The sequence below is a fragment of the Theropithecus gelada genome, chromosome 5, assembly GCF_003255815.1.
Source record: "Theropithecus gelada isolate Dixy chromosome 5, Tgel_1.0, whole genome shotgun sequence".
Lineage (NCBI taxonomy): Eukaryota > Metazoa > Chordata > Mammalia > Primates > Cercopithecidae > Theropithecus > Theropithecus gelada.
Window position 1 is genome coordinate 156,156,634 of NC_037672.1, and position 18,015 is coordinate 156,174,648.

The following is an 18,015-nucleotide window of genomic DNA, read 5'->3' on the forward strand; positions in this document are numbered from 1 at the left end:
AAAGGAAGTTCATTGTAGTTGGAAGAAGATGATCAGGAATAAGAAATCATTACAGACAAACATAAAACGATGAAATTAGATGGGCTAAGTATTCTAGAGTTTGGAAAACAGTGAGAAGATTTCCTTAAAGTAGTAGTTTTTGAGCCATCTCTTAAGGTACAGTGTGATGCAGAGGGTACATGGAGAGAGGTAAACATCCTGAACAGTGTGGCACAGTTGGAAGGAACAGAAGGAAAGCAGCCAGACAGGAGCAGTGGGTTATGTTGAGGGGTAGTAGGAAGGAAGGTGGGAGAGGAGAGGGAGTCAGATCAAGTATTTCCCTCATGCCCATTTTTCTTGGTTTAGATTTGGGGTAACGCTCAGCGGGGATCATACAGTTCTGATTGCCCCAGAGGCTTTCTGTGTGTTTACAGCTTTCTGTCTGTCTGGAAGGTGAACTGATCATTTTATAATGGTCTGTATTTATTTGGCCTTGTTAATTTCCTTCCTGTTGATGAAAAACAGAAATCGGAGCCTTTTAGAGTTTCTCATTATATACCAGGGCTTTTGTGAGTTCCGTTTCGTCCATTGTAGGATGAGATGTATTGAAATCAAATCAGTTGTCCATTGTGGTTCCTAGCTCATCATCCTGCGATCAAATTCTGAGATTCTAAGAAGGATTAGGTCTTCTCTAAGCGTGAATTCTCCTGTTTAGAGAGACTTGTAAGTACTGCTTTCCTATACAAACCTCTTTAGTCTTCAGATTTTTTTTTTTTGCCCAATACTGGTGGTGTCAGGTTATTTGGAAATCCTCAGTCAGGGTTCTTTCAGGGTTAAGCTTTGGCATTTCAGCAACACTTGAGGGAGCTGCTTTGCTTATAATTTTTTAAAAAATTATTTGAGGAAAAATTAAAATAGCACTGATTAATACAATGCATGTACCTAGTTGCATGGATATTGATAGAGTTGTACTTTTTTTTCCTGCCATTTGTTCCTCTTGGGACTTCATATCGAGACCATTTTTCTGAAAGTTTTTCAGAGTTGGCCAGCCCCATACGTAAGAATCATCTGGGATATTTGCTTAAAAGTCACTTTGATGGATCTCCTACCTAATGATCAGAAATTGGGTGGGATAGATCCATTTTAAATTAACATCTTAGTTGATTCACTGGCACATCAAGGCTTGAGAACTACTGGATAGAATAGAATCTCAGTGTTAGTCTTAGATGTTTGTTATCTACCACTACACCTACTCCAATGTGGTTACATCCCAATAAACCCCCTATATGTTGAAAATATCCTAAGTCAAAATGCAGTGAATGTACCTAGCCTACTGAACATCATTGCTCAGCCTAATGATACGGTTTGGCTCTGTGTCCACACCCAAATCTCATGTCAAATTGTTGTCCCTAGTGTTGGGAGAGGGACCTGGTGGGAGGTGATGGGATCATGGGGGCAGATTTCCCCCTTGCTGTTCCCATGATAGTGGATGAGTGCTCATGAGATCTGGTTGTTTAAACGTGTGTAGCACTTCCCTCTTTGCTCTCTTTCCTGCTCCGCCATGGTAGGACATACTTGCTTCCCCTTCCCCTTCCCCATGATTGTAAGTTTCCTGAGGTATCCCAGTCATGCTTCCTGTACAGCCTGCAGAACTGTCAGCCAATTAAACCTCTTTTCAAGTTACCCAGTCCCAGGTAGTTCTTTGTAGCAGTGTGAGAACGACACATACACTTAGCCTACCATAAACATGCTCAGAACGCTTACATTAGCCTACAGTTGGGCAGGATCTTTTAACACAAAGCCTGTTTTATAACAAACTGTTGAGTACCTCATGTAATTTATTGAATATTGTACTGAAAGTGAAAAGCAGAATCGTTGTGGTACTCGAAGTTGAGCGTGTCGTAAAGACGAAAAGCTTGTCGGATCATTGGAAGTTGGGCACCGTCTGTACTATCATTGTCAGTCTTCTCTTAACCAGCTTCATTGCCTGGAAGTGAGGTCTCAATTTGCATACCCTTTAACTACTGAACAATTTGCTGCTGCTACTACTAAGTATTATTTTAATAATTTTAGTTTCATTTTTCTTAAAAAAAAATCACTTTTCCATTTTTACATACACGTGTAAAAACCCTCCAGTAACAGCTGCACTGTGGAAAGGAAGTGTTTGCAGACCTTGAAAGGAAGCACGTTGTACCCCACACAGAAACACCGTCTGCCTGAGGCATAATTGTAAGTGAAAAGAGTAAGCGTGGTTAGTACAGTGCTTTCTAATAAAGTAAGGGGAATTTCCTAGACAAGTAAGACTACATAAAACAGATTTTTGATGCTGACACCTCACAGCAAGGAATTTGCATAACAGGAACTAAACATAAATTCTGTAGGGGATGGATAGGAGGAGAGGAGAGGGGTTTTTCTAGCTTACAACTATTTCCAGAACATCTGTAAAATAAGATTCACTGTTTTTTTTGTATTCTTACATTCCTTAACTATGTGTTCTTACTTTTAATTAACTTACTTTTCGAAAACCTGAATCCTTAGAAGACACAACTCAAAAAATTTTGCTTATCATATGGGGCCTGGCATGTGGTAAATGCTCACTGAATTTAATAAATGTTGATTGAATGGTCATTCACTGCAGATGCCTACTAAAGCAAATATAACTCTTGCAAGTTAACTTTGGATTCTTTGGGGAATGTAGAGCAACAGCCTGTCTATCAGATAAACAAAATTGTAATGAGTGTTAGAGATTACCACTTACCTTCACATCCTCAGATCTTTACCATGGATTTCCTGATATAAAGAGTCAACCCTAAACTCAGGCTAATCGATAGGTGTTAAGGATGCTAGAGCATTCACTGCCACAGTATTTGATCGACTTTGAACATCAGTTGTCTTTCACTTCATGTGTGTTTTATTATCAGTGCCAGGAGAGCTGAGTTTATAAGGCTTGTACTTAATTTGTCCTTATTATTTTTGCCTTCAGAGTTGACAGACATGAAATAATTGAAAAGCCAGCTAATGTTTGTTATTTCTCTCTGTCACAGATAATCTAGATCATGGTGCCATTTATTGTACTTTCTAACATGTTAACGCTATTAGTTGTCACTGAATAATTATATGCATTTAATGATCACTGCTCATTTAATCCTTGCAGCAGCTCTAGTAACTTGCCCCAGGTCACATAGTTAGGAAGTGACGATCTACCTTAATTTCCTATTTCTCTAGATTTTATTTCCTTGGGCCAACCTTTTTTGTGATAAAGGGAACATTGTAAAAACAGATTTTAAAAAGTTTACAGAGTATTTTTTTTCCCGCTTTTTGTTTTAATGTTTCATCATTTGTTATTTAAAAATTATTAAACTAGTTTTGAGTCTGGAATAACATTTTTACTTGGCATAATTCAGAATTTAAGAGTAATGCTGTCATCTTAATAAAGACAAATAAGTTTTTTTCACAAACCAGACGAATGATTGCTGGTTGCAAGAGCTAATGATTAAAAACTGAGGAGACAAAAATATGAATTACTCTTTGAAGTACTTTGCATTTTCACTTGAGAAATCATTTTATTTTTATGGTTCTACATTCACATGAAACTCTTTGACAATGCTTTTCCTTTATGTTTTCTTGAGGCATTGCTATTGAGCTAAGTAGTCATGAATTTGGTGAAGAATGGACTTGGGGGTAAAGATGTTCAACTGCTGATTCACTTTGGAAGCAGATAGCACAGTGAAAATGATAAGGCGATAGAGATTGACATTATTAAGTGATGTAATTATTCAGAGTTGTAAATAGAATTTAGTGTCTTCTAAAAACTTTTTCATGACATAATATAGAAACCAGACAAAGCAGGGACTTGGCAGAAATTGCTGAAGACTCCCTTGCAACGTGCATATGGTTCACGGGGATCTGAGAGGAGCGTAGTATGCAGCGTCCACGTTGTGCTCTTGAAAGAAAAGGGGTATGCTCTGTGCCTCCTTTCTACTCCTCCCCCTGGCTGGAGCGTGGATGTGGTGGATGAGATGCCACCCTAGAATATGAGATGGAAGCCATGGGTTGAGGACGGCTGAACCACAAAACAGAAGGAGTGTGGCTTCCCAATATCATGGAAACACCTTATCAGTCTTGGACTTCTCATGTTCACACTATTTTGTGTATGAGAGAATAATGAACTTCCTCCTTGGTTATGTTATGCCATTGCTATGTTTAGATTTTTTAATAGTAGCTGAGTTTGTGTCCTAACTAATAAATTTGATGCAATTGACTATATACGATAAAATAACTCATTCATGGCAGAAGGCACCATAAACCAAGTCCAAGGGTAAACAGCAAACTGGGAGAAAAGATATTCACAGCTCATGTTTTCAAAAGGCCAGTTTTTGTAAAGTACGCCTAGAAAAAAATCTCACAATTTTTTTTTTTTTTTTTTTTTTTTTTTTTAAGGCAGAATCTCTCGCCATGTCCACCCAGGATGGAGTGCAGTAACCCAATCTCGGTTCACTGCAACCTCCACCTCCTGGGTTCAAGCAATTCTCCTGCTTCAGCCTCCCAAGCAGCTGGAATTACAGGTGTGAGCCACCACCGTTGCTATTTTTTTTGTATTTTTAGTAGTGACGGGGTTTCACCATGTTGGCCAGGCTGGTCTTGAACTCCTGACCTCAGGTGATCCACCTGCCTCAGCCTCCCAAAGTGCTGGGATTATGGGCGTGAGCCACCACACCCAGCCGGGAAAAAAAAAAAAAAAAAAAAAAAACCCTCACAATTAATTAGAGACTTAGAGTAATTAATTAGAGACTTAGTTAAAAGTTAGGAAGTGATTTTACAAAAAAGAAACAGAAATGACTCATGAACATAAAAAAGATGGTCTTATAAGAAAAACAAATGAAAAATAAACTGAGATACCATTTTCACCAAGCGGATTGGCAAAACATCCAGAAGCGCTTCAGTCACCCTGACCTTGCATGGCAGTGGCAGCCCTTTGCACTCACACTCCCCATCCTCCCTGACTGTTGCCTGGAATGCTGCTCCCTTCAGGATCCACGTGGCTAACTCACCTCCTTTGCTCAGATGTCTTCTCAATGAGACTTGAATGTAATCTCCATGAGGGTGGGAGCTTTTTGTTGTTTTTCCCCGACATATTCTAAACATCCAGAAAAGCCTTCCACATAAAATTTGTCAATATTTGTTAAATTATGACAAACTATATTAGTAAGGTTGTGGGGAAGTAGGTAGGCATATACATCGCCAACTACCTGTGGCGGACAGTTTGACAGTATCTAACAAGATTACTGTGTATGTGCTCCTAGACCCAACAGTTGCCCTTCTGGGACTTTGTCTTCCAGCTACTACTGTATGTACAAAATTACTATTGCAGTTTTTATTTGTTTTTATATAATTGTGTAATATTGAAAACAATGGGAAATGACTGTCAGTAGGGGGTTGCTTGAGTCAAATATGGCACATCCATACAATGGAAAGGAATGCTCTACAGCAGTAAAAAGAATGCTCAAGAAAGCTATCTTTTGGTGAAAAGATCTCTAAGAGTTATCGCAAAAGAAAAGAGCTGTGTAGAGTGTGCTATCTTTTCTGTAACAAAGAAAAAAGTTGGTGGGAAGGATAAGAATGTATGTCCATTATTGTGTGCATATACATAAATTCTAAAAGAATACCAAAGAAATAGTGGAGAAATGTGAGAACTTGCTAGACAGGGAAAATGATTAGGAATAGTAAGTTTCACTGATAGCTCTGGGTATTTTTTCATTTTATGAAGCAAGTGAAAGTATTTCGTGTTCAAAAAAAGTAAAAAATAAAACTTAGAATGATAGGTGCTGTTGGTCTAAGGAACATTTGAAACATTTAAATATACTAATAACTATCTTTTGTGTATTTCAGGGATATAAAGTAATTTGTAAAAATGATTTCAATCGTTGAATAATGGTATTTTTATGAATGTGTTTTATGCTATTGTTCTTTATTATTTTAAAAGTAATATGGGTGCTGTACTTTGTGCTATATGTTTTAATTTTGTTGTTGTTGTTGTTATAGGTAACAATCTGATTCTGTTACCGTTTCTTTTCAGCCCCGATGATATTGGGACCTGCTGGTATATCCTTCTTTCTGGTTCCGTGTTCATCAAGGAATCCATGTTTCTTCCAAGAAGCAGGTATCGTATAGACATTCTGTAACAGATTATCCATGAAGCTTGAAATTATTTTGCAGAATTGAGTTCTAAAATTCTTGTCTATTCCGGTGTCCTCTTCTGCTGACACAAAGCAAGACAGTACTTTGGGGTGTTGATGCATGAATCTTTAAGAAATAACTTTGTTTTGTATGCACTGTTCCAATCTCTTTAACAAAGGGCAAGAACAGAAAACATACTGATGACATGTGCATTTGTTACATGATTATGTCAGCTGTGTTGAGGGCACATTTGCTCCTAGGAAATAACAGTCAGTTCAAGATAGCTTAGATAAAGGAGGACTAACTTAAAGAGTATAGCAGGCAGTCTCATAAACGTTTAAAGAGAGGCAAAGAAAGTTCTTTAAGACCACATGGGACTAGAAATGGAGAGGCAGGGACTTTCATTGGCATTTTTTGCTTCTCAAGACCATAGGACCTTTCATTTTTGCATTTGTCTGTAGATTGGCTACCTGCTCTGTAAGGCTGTTGATTCCTTTCTGCCTGTCTTTGACTTGTATGTGCTGACTACTCACTTAAGGCGTTATGTTACTCGCTTAAGGGCTTATGTCCCTAATGTTTACATTGTTTGACTGCAGTGCTGGTATTGTCTTTAAATTCCTCAGAATACAATCTGACTGGCCTGGGTTGGGGCGGATGTATTCCTGTCTTCCAACCAGCTGTGGCCAGAAAGGGTTAGGGCTCATCTGTTGCATACATGATTGCCTAGGTTCAGGTTCCCCAAGGGTGTCAGCTACTGAGTTTCACTAGTTATGTTTCTATGTACTTTTCGCAAGTAAATAATTTTTACTAAAGGTTTTAAACTTTTAAGTATTTTTATTTTAAATTACTAAATAAATATTTTATTTGAATTGACTAAATTTATTAAAGTACGGGGATTGCCCCTTTCTGTCACTTAGCTCTTCTATAAAAATATTCAGATGTCTTGTTGATAAATATTCTGAATGGGTCAGGCTCTTATGAAGAATCTATTTGAAAGATGTGAACAAATTTTTATAAAAGGTCAGAGTCTGAAACAAGGAGAGGTAATTTTACACTGTGGAGAAAGATCAGCCTGGGTGTGGTAGCTGACGTGAGTAGAATGGGCCTTTGGTGGCCAGAGTGCTAGTGAAGGAGTGCCAGAGGCACATTGCATCTAATTAAAAATAATCTCGGCTGCGATTCCTTTGCCCTTCTACTTCTTTGAGGTCAAATTGACAAACATATTCTCTTTGGAAAATGGTCACATGAGGGAGGGAAGCTCTACTGCCTGCTTGTTCCTGAGTAATAGTCTTGGAAATGATGTGGTGGTGGCGGTAGTAATAGAGATAGTAATAATTGTAGTAGTAAAAATAATAGTAATAAAAGAATGATGACAAAATAGCTAAGCTTTTACATTATTTTCCATTCACCATTTTAAATGTTTTGTGTATATTAAATACTTTCATAACTCCCCTTTGAAGTGGGTACAGTTATTACCTGTATTTTATGAATGAGGAAACTATGGTAATACAGGATGGAGGGTGGTTGTACCTCCTGGAAATCTGCCTCGAAAGCCTGGAGTGACCCTGTGAGCTAGCTTTGATAATTCTAGGAATTCTGTTTCCCGCAGGAATATCTCCACTGGAATCGTAAAGCTCTTCCACTCCTTCAGACTCAGGACCTACTATTTGGTCCCTTTCTGGAGGTTCTGTCTGACTCTATTTCTGAACTTAAAAGAAGGTGCTAGCAAACAATATTTAAGCATTGGCATATTTTAAAAATTATATATAATTTAATATAATAGTAGTAATTACCATATACATTTTCAAAAATAAAGAGAAGAAACATTATCAGCTAAAATCCTTTCATCCAAGATAATTCTTTAATAGTATTTTTTCTCTACACTTATATGCTTGTGTTTAAGATCATGCTTTAAATACAATTTAATGTCTTCCTTATTCCAGTTAAAGAATATATATGTTGCCTTATAATATTAAAAATTCTTCATAAAAAGGTTTACTCTTTATAACTTTTTTTTTTTTTTTTTTTTTTGAGACGGAGTCTCGGTCTGTTGCCCAGGCTGGAGTGCAGTGGCCAGATCTCAGCTCACTGCAAGCTTCGCCTCCCGGGTTCACACCATTCTCCGGCCTCAGCCTCCCGAGTAGCTGGGACGACAGGCGCCCGCCACCTCGCCCGGCTAGTTTTTTTTTTTTTTTTGTATTTTTTAGTAGAGACGGGGTTTCACCGTGTTAGCCAGGATGGTCTCGATCTCCTGACCTCGTGATCCACCCGTCTCGGCCTCCCAAAGTGCTGGGATTACAGGCTTGAGCCACCGCGCCCGGCCCTCTTTATAACTTTTAATGCCAATTTAACATTTAGTTATTTGAACTTTCCACAATTTAGTTAATAATTGTAAAGGATACATTTTATTATAAATAATGCTGTAGCAAATGCAATTTGAAATTTATGTCTTAAAAAGAACACTGATTGTGACTTTATCATCATCTTAATACAAGGTCTGTTGTACAAACTAAATGCATAAGACCGAAGCCCTAGAACAGTGAAGAAGCCAGTAGTGGTCGTCCTTGACTACCAGCCGTTATCAACTAGTCAAGTAACAGCTTGTTCTAACTTCTGGAAAGGGAACTTAATGTTCAAAAGACTGCTATTCTAGAAAAAAGAGGACTTGCAGTTCAGACTTATTTCTTGAGCACATTGGACTGTGTATCTAATTATTTTAAAAGATGACATAAGTTACTCTTTTTCTGGCTGGATGTCAAGTGCTTGCCAGTTAGTACTTTAATAGGGTGAAAGAGGGAATGGCGGTTCTGACGGAATGACAAGCCAGTACTATTTATAGGTTATTGCTTCATGTTGCACCTGCTGACATTTGCACTGTCCAAGTTGTTTGTTTCCTTTGGGGATGTTGCCTTAGGAATAGGACTGAGATTGTTTTAATGAGAAAGAGTTTAGTGGTGTTATGCTGATGATTGGCATTAGTGATTCAATATATATTTCTCTTCCCAGAAAATACTGAGGTTCTATATGGATTAGGTATTACTGACAGTCCAGTTTCATAAAACAACTAGTTTACAGATGATTCTTCAACCTATGTTTTTATCGTGTAAGCCTGGAAATTGGTTATCAGTATATAGTAAGTCAACTGAGCATTCTCTTGAAAGTGCCAACTCGTTTTGACGGGTAATTCACCTTGAAAGTACCAAAAGATCTGGAACAACATTTTTATATTTTTGACTAATTCTTATGAAATTGTTTTGACACATGATTTCATCCAGTGAAAAGGAGGATATATATAGCAGAAAAATCTGTCATTTGGCTTCCAGATTTAATTAGCCTTATTGAAATCCCTCAGTCGACATTTAAGTCAGCATTTTATGTTTTTCTAATTTTTTTTCTTTTGTTTTAGTTACCTTCCTAGATAGATGAGGGTGGTTTGGGTATGTACTTTTACTTTGGTTGTTCAGACGTGAGTGTTGTTCCTTGTTAAGGTTTGTAGGGCTTATGAATTCCTATGTGACTATCACTGACAGCTTGCTTACTCTTCTTCTCCACTTCAAGCAGTTTCAGTGATTATGAATGTTGTTTTTGTGAGTTTTGTTTTTAATCTACTAGAAATTTGTCAAGTTTTGAAACACTGATATTTATACAAGTGCCTGTAACACCATGTATTTTATGTTGTTACATATATTGTTGCCTTCAGATAGAGCTAAACTCTTATTTGAATTATAGTTTGTATTGAAGCAAGGTACAATTTATAGTTACTGTTTTCTTAAAAGTTGTTTAAAATGAATTCAGTGTCTTTGTATCAACAGAAGATTGCTAGCAAAGGTAATTTAAGAATGGAATGTGTGGGTGAGAGAGAATATTTGCCATAGGTGAATATAGAAACAGTGCAAACTATGATGTGTTTTTTCAAATCTATGAGTGAAGCAGTTGTGGCCACTCAGTTGTAAGGTTGTGTGCTGCATAACTTTATGAGTGCTGATTACACCCATAGTCATTGCAGGTTGATTGATTAAAATAATTGACAGGCAGAGGGTAGTAAGAAGAAGGAGTTTTTCCTACATAATATTTTCAAAGGCATCATTTGCAACAGCTGTGGGGCTGGAAAGCAATAGATGAAGATTATCTTATGAGGTTGCAGATTTAGAAATGGTTTTCTAATGTACCTTTGCTTTATGCTATTGTACGTAATGGATAGGAAAACATTGACAATTTTCATTGCCCCTAAATACCCTAAATCAGTATATTTAAAAAATTATGGCCAGGCGCGGTGGCTCAAGCCTGTAATCCCAGCACTTTGGGAGGCCAAGACGGGCGGATCATGAGGTCAAGAGATCGAGACCATCCTGGCTAACATGGTGAAACCCCGTCTCTACTAAAAAATACAAAAAAAAAAAAACTAGCCGGGCGAGGTGGCGGGCGCCTGTAGTCCCAGCTACTCGGGAGGCTGAGGCAGGAGGATGGCATAAACCCGGGAGGCGAAGCTTGCAGTGAGCTGAGATCTGGCCACTGCACTCTAGCCTGGGCGACAGACCGAGACTCCGTCTCAAATATATATATATATATATATATATATATATATATATATAAAAAAAATAGAAATTGTGGAATTTAAATTTTTATCTAAAATTACCCCATTCTATGAATGATGAAGCCTATTTCCTAATAAAGTCACAATATAATAATGAACCAATATATTATTTTTTGGCTGCTGACTTCTGGAAGGCTAGGAATTTATTAAAGATAGGTTCAGACTGTATTTCTGAATGTATATCTAGCTCTTTAGATTATTTGTTAGAGAAGGAGATAGTTTACCTAGGTTTTATGTTAACTCATTGAGTTAGAGCATTTTTCTAGTAATTTATCAGTCATTAAAAATCCTATTTGCAGTAAGAAAAAAAAAGTGTACAATTTTTATTTTGTGGGGAGGGGTTATGGAGTCTTACTCTGTTGTCCAGGCTGGAGTGTAGTGGCACAGTCTCAGCTCACTGCAGCCTCCGCCTTCCACGTTCAAGCAATTATCGTGCCTCGGCCCCCCAAGTAGTTGGTATTACAGGTGCCTACCACCACATCCTGCAAAGTTTTGTATTTTTAGTGGAGACGAGGTTTCACCTTGTTGACCAGACTGCTCCCGAACTCCTGACCTCAACTGATCCTCCCACCTTGGCCTCCCAAAATCCTGGGATTACAGATGTGAGCCACTGCCAGTTTTTTGTTGTTGTTTGTTTGGGTTTTAAAGAGACAGGTTCTCAGCCTGTCATCTAGTCTTGAGTGCAATGGCACAATCTTAGCTCACTGTGGCCTCAACCTCCTGGGTTTAACCCATCCTGTCTCCTCAGCCTCCCAAGTGACTGGAACTCAGGCACACACCAGTATGCCCTGCTGATTTGAAAAATATTTGAGGGGAAAGATGGGGTCTTGCTGTGTTGCTCAGGCTGGTCTCAAACCCTGACGTCAAGCGATCCTCCCACCTTGACCTCCCAAAGTTCTGGGATTACAGGCGTGAGCCACTGCACCTGGTCTATGCTAGATATTTAAGACATGAATCATTATTGTTATACAGAGAGACTCTTTTATATTGGTCACAGTCTTAAAAAATCACTGCTGTTGAAATGCTTAATCTGATTTTCTTAATAAAATCAATTTTATAGAAGTCTCAAAGGAAGGGCCTTTTAATAGAAATAGTCATGTGTCCCATATTTAATCATAAACAGCATCTTTATTGCTCTGATAGTTTAAAACTTTTTATATCTTTTATATAGAGCATTTGGAGAGGAATCTCTTCACTTTCTTTTATGTGTTGGCCAGGTAGGGACTGTAAGGTTGAAGGGAAATTAATCCCAGGGTAGCTATTAGTCTAGGAACTTTGAAGATGCCAATAGGAGGATGGTAATTAAGGCTGGAAACCAGAGAAATTAGGACAAAGACTATACAGAGAGTGGTGGCTTCTGATGCATGGACTCTAGGGTTTGATTTACCAGGTTATTTGGGCAGCAGACTTAGTAGGCAAAATAATCTATACTACAAGTGCGTTAAGAAATTTTATCTATAACTGAAAATGTACTGGCAGTGGGAACTGCTGTGCAGTGAAGTGCCATCCAAATTGAGGTTTGCTTCATGGGCCCTTTCCATGCTTATCTATGGATTATTCTCCTCATTTTATGTTTTTCAGTGTTTTTTCAAACATTAATTGAAACTTGCATTGACCTGACCACTCTCCTACTGTGTGGTCTCTACAGTGAGTCCTAGAGTATTCAAAAGAAGCAAGATGATCTACCCCTGCCGTCATGTAACTTAGTATCTGCTTGCGGCAATGAGGCGGTTGCATGGGAAGTAGAAAAAGTTCCCTGGGTATCATTGAACAAGTACGTAGTACAGTGTAAATTGACGTGGCAAAGACCATACAAAATGCAAAATCATTTCAAAGAGAGGGATATTTTAATGTATGTGGAAGGTCCTCAAGGGTGGCTCTTAAGGGGGTATTTTTGAGTTGGGTTTATAATTTAGATTGTTGGAAACTGAGATCAGGAAGAAAATGTGGACATGGTAAAGAACATAAGTGATGGCACAGAGATAGGATTGAGTGAGGACGATTCAAACATAACCAACAGCTTGAGTGAGGGCAAAAGATTGAGATCAATTTATCTAGAATGCAAGTGTAGTTTAGGGAGTGAAATAATTACAGAAGTATTGGTAATAGTGGCATTGATGAGAGCTCTACTTTACAAAGCTGTATAACTTGGTTGGAAAGCCGGGACTGTTGGTAAATTAGGTCTCAAGTAACATTGGCAGAAGGTTGAAAGAAATGTGCATATCATGTATTTGCACCACATTGACTGTGTCCATTTACAATTAGTGCTTGTCCTTCATTGATACCAACTGTATCCATAATTTAAAAATTAAAACTGTGCTGTGGTACTCTTAATAATCACATTTTAAATCAGAGCTGGCAGCTATAATGAGAATAAATGGAGAAACAGAACATTTAACTAATCAGTTTGGAGAGGCTGAAATACTATTCTCATTATGATTCACATGACGAACAATGAGCTACTTGAGTTTAAAAATCGCAGGCCTACTTTCTGCTTGCCGCTGCTACATGATAACTTAAGTGATTGTTCTGAGACCCTGTAAGGTTTTTTTTAGTAATGGGAGGAGGTAAAACAATGGATGAGTTAGTTCTATATGTGGCAGAGACTGAAGACAAATTTATTTATTTGTTTTCAAGTGGGATTATTTATTTTAATTTTGACTTTGATTTTAGATTCAGGGAGTACTTGTGCAGGGTTTTTTACAAGGGTATATTGTGTGATGCTGAGGTTTGGGTTTGATTGAACCCATCACCCAGATAGTGAGCAAAGTATACAATAGGTAGCTTTTCAATTCTTGCCCCCTTCCTTCCTCCTCACTCTTGTACTCCCCACTGTTTGTTGTTGCCATGTTTATGTCCACGAGTAGCTAATGTTTAGCTCCCACTTATAAGGGAGAACATGTGATATTTGGTTTTCCGTTTCTGTGTTGCAGCCTCCAGCTCCATCCATGTTGCTACAGAGGACATGATTCCATTCTTTTTTATGGCTGTGTAGCATTCCATGGTGTACGTGTACCACGTTGTCTTTATCCAGTCCACCACGGATGGGCACCTAGGTTGATTCCATGTCTTTGCTATTGTGAATAGTGCTGAGATGAATGTGCAAGGGCAGGTTTCTTTTTGGTAGAACGATTTCTTTTCCTTTGATTATATACCCAGTAATGGGATGGCTGGGTCAAATGGCAGTTCTATTTTTATTTCTTTGAGAAATCTCCAACCTGTTTTCCATAATGTCTGAACTAATTTACGTTCCCACCAATAGTGTATAATAAGCGTTTGCTTTTCTCCACAGCCTGGCCAGCATCTGTTGTTTTTTGACATTTTAATATAGCCATTCTGACTGGTGTGAGATGGTATCTCAGTGTGGCTTTGATTTGTATTTCTCTCGTAATTATTGATGTTGAGCATTTTTCATATGTTTTTTGCCACCTGTATGTGAAGACAAATTTAAGTGTTTCGTATTTCATGTAAAGAGCTATATAGGATTAGAAAATCATATTCTTGAAAGAGTACACATTTGTTTTAAGTCATACAATGACTTATTGAAGATACCTTAAGGAGTATGGCATTTTAAAAATAACTCACTAGTGAATTATGTTACAGAAGGGTAACTTTATTGGACATTAAACATATCCAAAAGGCATAAAGATAAGTGAGGGATGGAGTTCTGGAAGTTATATATTCACGTAAGATTTACTTTCAGGTATTGGCAAAAATCACAGCTGGAGTGCAGATTAAGCATGATAGGAGTGTGGTGATTGGAGAAGGAATGGAGGGGAAAAAGGAAAAACTACAAATCATGTTAAAACTGTCCTCACTGAGTTTTACAAGTAATATACTGGTCTTACATACCCTTTCCTCCTACCATGGGAAAATATCACTAACTTATTATAGGATTAAATGAGGCAATACATAAGCTTTTTAGATGTTTTCTTTATAGAGAACATTATTAGAAGTTGTTGGCCGGGTGCAGTGCCTCATGCCTGTAATCCCAGCACTTTGGGAGGCTGAGGCAGGCAGATGACCTGAGGTCAGGAGTTCAAGAACAGCCTGGCCAACATGGTGAAAACCCCATCTTTACTAAAAATACAAAAAAAATTAGTCAGGTGTGGTGGCACAAGCCTGTAGTCCCAGATACTCGGTAGGATGAGGCACGAGAATTGCTTGAACGTGGGTGGCAGAGGTTGCAGTGAGCCGAGATCACGCCACCACACTCCAGCCTGGGCAACAGAGTGAGACTCCATCTAAAAAAAAAAAAAAAGAAGAAGTTGTTTTCTTGAAAAGGAAAACCATAAGACTTTATTTCATTCATATTTGGAATGGCCTAAAGTTAGATGATGGGAGAATTAGTAAGGGTTACTAAGTGTGTAAGAACTGCTTATCTTAGGATTCGTCTTGTACAACTCATTATCATGTTATTTTTGCAGAAGCAGGTGATTGGGCCCTGCAGTTGGTCAGTTAATAAAATACTAGGTTAGGCAGGGAGCCATCCATTTTAACCTAAAAATGTTCAATTCGATCTATGCATATATATATAACTGAATCTACAGTTGAGTTAAAATATACACATGTGCATAAATATATATTTGTTTGTGTGTATGTGTATCAATTCATCCTCTAGGACTTGACTCTGTTCCCTTAAGTCTTCCGTACTTATTTACCCTGCACCTAATCCAACAACAGGTGTAAAAAACTGACATACCTGTATTAGTTTTACAAAGCATTAACCTATTAGGTAATTATTAAGTAGGTAGTTTATCAAGAATGAGCGGTATATGTATTGTTCTTTTAAAGATATTAATGTGCAAAACCTAATCACTACAAGGGTAGTGTCCCAACAACTTTATCTTTGAAGAATTGTTTACCAAAAGGATTATCAAAAGTTATGAGCAAAAATGAAAAAAAAAAAAAAAACAGAACTGATTTCTAAAATCAGACGTTACTCCAGGTTATTAGTCATGTCTTTTCAAGAGATTCCTTACCTTTGTGCTTAATCAGTACTAATGAGCTCTTTTATCTTGACTTCTGACCTAAACTCACCTGCAATGTTTGATATGCGTATACTTCTATCTTATTCATCCTACAAATATTTATGGCTTCTTACATGCTTGCTTAGAATGTGGTGCTGAACTAAAGGAGAGATCCTCCTCATGTGCTATCAAAGCCAAGAGATTAAAAAGTGTTTTGAGAAGGGAGAAGGGTCACTTTGTCTAGTGCTGCAGGGACATTCAATAATGGGAGACATAACCTTTGGATTTAGCAACATGGGAGTCCTGTGACCTAACAGGACTCGTGTTAGTGGAGTGGTGGAGCTGGTTGAGGAGACAATGGGGAGAGAAGAATTGATGAAACAGAAAATTTCATCATATCAAGAAATTTCATAGTGAAGTAGAGCGGGAAAATGGGGTGGTGACTAGGAGTTGTAAAGTCAAGAGGGGTTTGTCTCTTCAAAATTAGGAGATGCTAGCATGTGTTTGTGTGTTGATGGAAATGATCCAGTTGAGAGAGGTACAAAGGTGATAAAGGAAAGAGGGGAGGTACTTGCAGAAGTGGGTGAAATTCCCACAGTGGGGTGGCATGGGGTCGGGGAGGTGTTAGCTTTTGAGAGCATGAAAGCACTTCATGCCCTTTTATAAACTTAGGATAAGAGATGTAGGTCAGTTGGTAGATTTGGGAATTCCGTGATTTCCTGCTGCCAAACATAAATCCACACTCCCTTGATGAGACATACAGGGCAGCTCAAAATGCTTCCAGCTTGTGGTGCTTCCAACATGCTCTACAGTTACTGATCTCTGTGGTCTGGACATACTTTTGTCTAAGCTGTTGTGTCTGTCTGGGATATCCACCACATTGTTAGCACCTTCCCCCTACCCTGTGAATTTCTTTAGGAAGTCTACCCTTGTGTTCCTGTCAGGATCAATCATTGCATATCATACTAAACTGTGATACTTTCAAAGGTGTGGGCTCTGTTATTCATCTTTGCTTCCCCAGTGCCTAGGACACAGCAGGCGTTTAATCAATGTTTGCTGAATTCTGTTGGGTCAGGATTATATTTTTAACTTGCCCTTTAAAAAAATCACTTATAAAGTTTGACAATATTATGATAACATATTCCCTTTTAGAAATAACTTTTCAGTAGCCTACAATTTATTTAATGTCAGGTTGATATAGATGAGAAAACCAGGGAAAAGAATGAGGTTGCAAGGTAATGGAGGAGGAGTCTGGGGAAACCGTATGATAAATGGATATTATTCGACCTTTGCAGGGGTGTAGAAGAGGAAAAAAGGCAAATGGTGTTTGCTGGATGTTGGTTTTCTTACTGTGTTAGTTGTAATTAGTTTTGGTTGCAAAAAACAATTGCAACAATATAGTAGGACCCGATTTTTCTCTCACAGAAAAGGACCCTGGGAGTGGATGGTCCAGGATGGTTTGGTGGTGACTCCAAAGGTGAAAGGTTATAGGCTTCCACCCTTCTTCTCTACTTGTGCTAGCATGTGGCTTGTATTTTCAGGGTCAGTTGGTAGCACAGATGTCTGCCGAACCCCAGCCATCATGTCTGCCAAACTCCAGCCATCATGTCTGCATTAAAAGCTAGAAGCAGGAGGAAAGGCAATAGAGCAGAAGAGTTACCTTTTCCATCCAAGACAGATTCCTTGAAACATCATTTCTATTTATATCTCATTGTCCAGAATGTAGTCATGTGGCTGCTTCAGGCCACCCAGGATCCTGGGACACGTAGTCTTTTATTCTGCAATGTGATGCGCCCTGCTAAAAATAATATAAAAATATCCTTCTAAGGAGAAAGAGGAAAATGGATATTGGAGCAGGGAAGCCACGGTCTCTGTTACACCTGCTCTTCAGTTTTCCCCCTCACCCTTGGAGTGCGTTAATTGCCTGTGCTCACATTCTACATCAGCTTAGCCACGCTCCTTTAGCTTTTACATTATCTGTAGTTCCTATTTGTCTTACCGAAAGTTTACTCAAGTCCTGGTATTCCTATGACATATATAAGGCAAAGGCTTATATTAAAGGTTTTAAGGAAGTGCTGGGAGAGAATTCCAAATAAGGCAAAGAAAATGATGAAACAAATGTCAACTTGCTTCAACTAGAGTTGATGATATTGAAGGGAAACTTTAGTTACACTAGATGTAAGTATATTCTATTTTAAATGTAAAATAAGATAGGTCTCTAAAGGAGTAAAGTGAAATATGTAAATAGTCACAGTGGTATATATTAAAAATTCCCCCTTCGGGTGTTCGTCATAC

At 38.2% G+C, this 18,015-nt stretch overlaps 1 protein-coding gene across 1 annotated transcript in view; it reads left to right on the plus strand.

Moving 5' to 3' along the window:
- Positions 1 to 18,015, plus strand: part of RAPGEF2 (Rap guanine nucleotide exchange factor 2) — a 260,165-nt gene that overhangs the window by 103,469 nt on the left and 138,681 nt on the right. The window contains exon 4 of the mRNA XM_025385707.1: positions 6,056 to 6,139. Coding sequence (XP_025241492.1) covers positions 6,056 to 6,139 — 84 coding nt within the window. The remainder of the gene's footprint in view (positions 1 to 6,055; positions 6,140 to 18,015) is intronic.